The sequence below is a fragment of the Notothenia coriiceps genome, unplaced genomic scaffold (assembly GCF_000735185.1).
Source record: "Notothenia coriiceps isolate Sejong01 unplaced genomic scaffold, NC01 NC01_scaffold00028709, whole genome shotgun sequence".
In the NCBI taxonomy this organism is placed as follows: Eukaryota; Metazoa; Chordata; class Actinopteri; order Perciformes; family Nototheniidae; genus Notothenia; species Notothenia coriiceps.
In genome coordinates this window covers 1-3,591 of record NW_011361410.1, presented here as the reverse complement: position 1 = coordinate 3,591, position 3,591 = coordinate 1, and the positions used below count along the sequence as shown (strand labels likewise).

The 3,591-nt window shown below is 46.6% G+C and overlaps 1 protein-coding gene across 1 annotated transcript; it reads left to right on the top strand.

Annotated features, from left to right (window-relative positions):
- The first annotated feature begins 565 nt into the window (after positions 1–565).
- On the top strand, positions 566–3,092 carry LOC104958329 (ninein-like protein). Its single transcript, XM_010786050.1, has 5 exons — positions 566–664; positions 1,698–1,877; positions 2,187–2,323; positions 2,801–2,941; positions 3,038–3,092. Exons 1-5 carry the CDS (start codon positions 566–568, stop codon positions 3,090–3,092), a joined length of 612 nt encoding a protein of 203 aa, XP_010784352.1.
- The last annotated feature ends 499 nt before the right edge of the window (positions 3,093–3,591 follow it).

Sequence of the window (3,591 nt, the reverse complement as noted above, 5' to 3'; positions counted from 1 at the left end):
CCTGTATATAGACCGAGACAGACAGACAGACAGACAGACAGACAGACAGACAGACAGAGAGACAGACAGGTGAGAGACAGACAGATAGGTGAGAGACAGACAGACAGAGAGACAGACAGGTGAGAGACAGACAGGTGAGAGACAGACAGGCAGAGAGACAGACAGATAGGTGAGAGACAGACAGACAGAGAGACAGACAGGTGAGAGACAGATAGGTGAGAGACAGACAGACAGAGAGACAGACAGGCAGACAGACAGGTGAGAGACAGACAGACAGACAGACAGAGAGACAGACAGGTGAGAGACAGATAGGTGAGAGACAGACAGACAGAGAGAGAGACAGACAGGTGAGAGACAGACAGGTGAGAGACAGACAGAAGGGAGAGACAGACAGACAGAGAGACAGACAGGTGAGAGACAGACAGACAGGTGAGAGACAGACAGACAGACAGGTGAGAGACAGACAGACAGACAGACAGAGAGACAGAGAGGTGAGAGACAGACAGACAGACAGGTGAGAGACAGACAGACAGACAGAGAGACAGGTGGGAGACAGACAGACAGCATGTACTGCTCCTCAGGTCTGATTTCAGGCTGTGGGCTGCTCTCCTTGGTGAAGACAGACAGGAGGACGGCCCTCACCAGAACCACCTGCTACTCACAGGTGACCCTGAACGCACCTCTCACCTGAAACCAGAGCCCAGGCTGCTCTGATTGGTCAGCTGAGCGGCTCTGTTGTTATTGGTCAACCAAAAATAAACACATCTTCAAAATGGTAAAAGTTATTGTGATTGGTCAACCAAAACTAATAATAGACAATAAGACGTTTAAAATTGCATTAAAAAATAAATGAAAATATTTTAAAGGGCTAAACATTTTTTATAAAAAATTTAAAGATTTGGCAAGAGCGTGCAAATAAATGGTAAAAAACGACTAATACATTTCATTAATCGATTAAAAACTCAAAGCGAGTTCATCCAATTAATTTAATAATTGCATTTAATTTGCTAATGGCTGAGCACTTGAAATTGCATTTAACACTAAAAAACAATACAAAATAAAAATCAAGGATAAGAAAACATGCAAACATTTTTTAGCATTTAAATTGTAAAAAAAGGAATTCAGAAACCCTAAAGTAGCATGTCGGTCCTGTGAGTGAAAGTGGGCTAATCCAGATTAACAGCCCCCGCCTGCGGCAGCCGCTTGGTACAACCCGAGGACTTTAAGCCTCTTTGTGTGCAGCTCCAGGTCTTCACATTAAAACTTGTGGATTTATTTAAAATCCTCTCCTGATGCAGGGTGCTGCGGCGCTGGAGGAGCGCTCGCTCTAATGGACTGAATACTGGACTTGAACTATTCCTAATACTGTCATTTATTCGACTGAACACTGGACCTAAAACTGGACTTTTACTGTCTTTGATCCGATCTAATACTTGACCTTTAGTGGACTTATAATGGAATAATAATGGCCTTCAGAACTTCACATCAAAACGTGTTACAACCCGAAGACTTTGTGTGCAGAGCGGCTCCAGATCTTCACATTAACACGTTATTGATTACTCGACTTGTTACTGCACTCTATACTGGACTAACACTGGACTGGTTCTAAACTGGATTCTGGATTCTTCATGGACTTTAAAACCTGCAGAGCGGCTCCAGGTCTTCACCTGTTTTAAACATCTCCTCTCCTGATGCAGGGTTCTGCTGCGCTGGAGGAGTGCTCGGTCCGCTCCACCTCCCCCTCCCTGCTGACGGCAGCCGGGGGGGGGCAGCGGGTTCTGACCCGGCTGGACGAGGGGTCGGGGTGCACCGGACCTGAGAGGGTGCTCAACCTGTGGAGAGAGGAGGGCATCAAGAACAGCCGGGACATCCTGCAGGTCCGTGTTTCATACTGCCCTCTGTCCTGGAGTTATACTAAAGTGAAATCTGTCTTTTATTCTACTTAATACTGGTCTTTAACTGGATTTCTTTAACTGGATTTATAACTGGACTTTAACTAGACCTAATACTGTCTGTAGCCATCTTTTACTAGAGTTAGTTCTGGACCATAGCTAAAGTCATTATGATGGCCTGTTTTAGCCTTATGGTGTTCATTTCTCCACGTGAGAGCAGGGGGTTCTGGGTGATGCAGCAGTCTGAAGGCTCTCCTCAGTGAAAGTGAATTATGATCTCTGTGTTTCCTCCAGACGCTGGACTTCTCCCTGGAGGAGCGCCTCTCTCTGGTGGATCTCACTCTGGCTCTGGACAACGAGCTGCTGGTCAGCGGGAACGGGATCCACCAGGCGGCGCTCATCTCCTACAAGAACGAGATCCAGCACCTGCAGTACGTTCCTGCAAATTAGATTGTTATCCTGTATTCAGCACATGTTACTCTCCAATCCCCGGTTCTTTAATGGTTACTTTATTTTACCTGCAATGGCCCAGAAATTCAAAAAAGTCAGAACACTGCAAAAAGTTTTTTTGTGGTCTAATGGATAGTGAGGTGGGCTGATGATCCGAAGGTTGCGAGTTCAAATCCCGCCTGGAACACCACCACGAGTGTGCCCTTCAGTAAGGCACTCAGTTACTCCAGGGAGAGTGTCCCTGTAATTGGTCATTGTAAGACGCTTTGGAATAAGGTGTCTGCTAAATGCCTGAATTGGAAATTGTAATATATTTTTGGGAGAATAAATCCCACAGATCCTGAACTCCGGTGTGTCTCCGAACTCCATGAACTCGCATGTATTTTCTTATTTGAGGGGGGGGGGGTTGCGGTGACCCCACAATCATCAGAAGTACTCAAGAAGTGCTTCTCCCTCAGGGTGCAGGTGGAGCAGGCCTGCAGGCAGAGGGACAAGATGAAGGCTGACCTGGAGCAGGCGGAGCAGAGGAACCTGCAGCTGGTGGGGGAGGTGGACGAGAGGCACGCCTGCATGGAGACCCTCAACCACAGCCGTATCAGGTACATATCACCTGTAGAAAGACCCCCACCCTCAACTCACCTGTATATAGACACTCAACTCACCTGTATATAGACCCTCAACTCACCTGTTTATAGACCCTCAACTCACTCCAACTCACCTGTAATAGACCCTCAACTCACCTGTATATAGACCCTCAACTCACCTGTATATAGACCCTCAACTCACCTGTAGAAAGACCCCCAACTCACCTGTATATAGACCCTCAACTCACCTGTATATAGACCCTCAACTCACCTGTATATAGACCCTCAACTCACCTGTATATAGACCCTCAACTCACCTTTTATATAGACCCTCAACTCACCTGTATATAGACCCTCAACTCACCTGTATATAGACCCTCAACTCACCTGTAGAAAGACCCCCAACTCACCTGTATATAGACCCTCAACTCACCTGTATATAGACCCTCAACTCACCTGTATATAGACCCTCAACTCCCCAACTCACCTTTTATATAGACCCTCAACTCACCTGTATATAGACCCTCAACTCACCTGTATATAGACCCTCAACTCACCTGTATATAGACCCTCAACTCACCTGTAGAAAGACCCCCAACTCACCTGTATATAGACCCCCAACTCACCTGTATATAGACCCTCAACTCACCTGTAGATAGACCCCC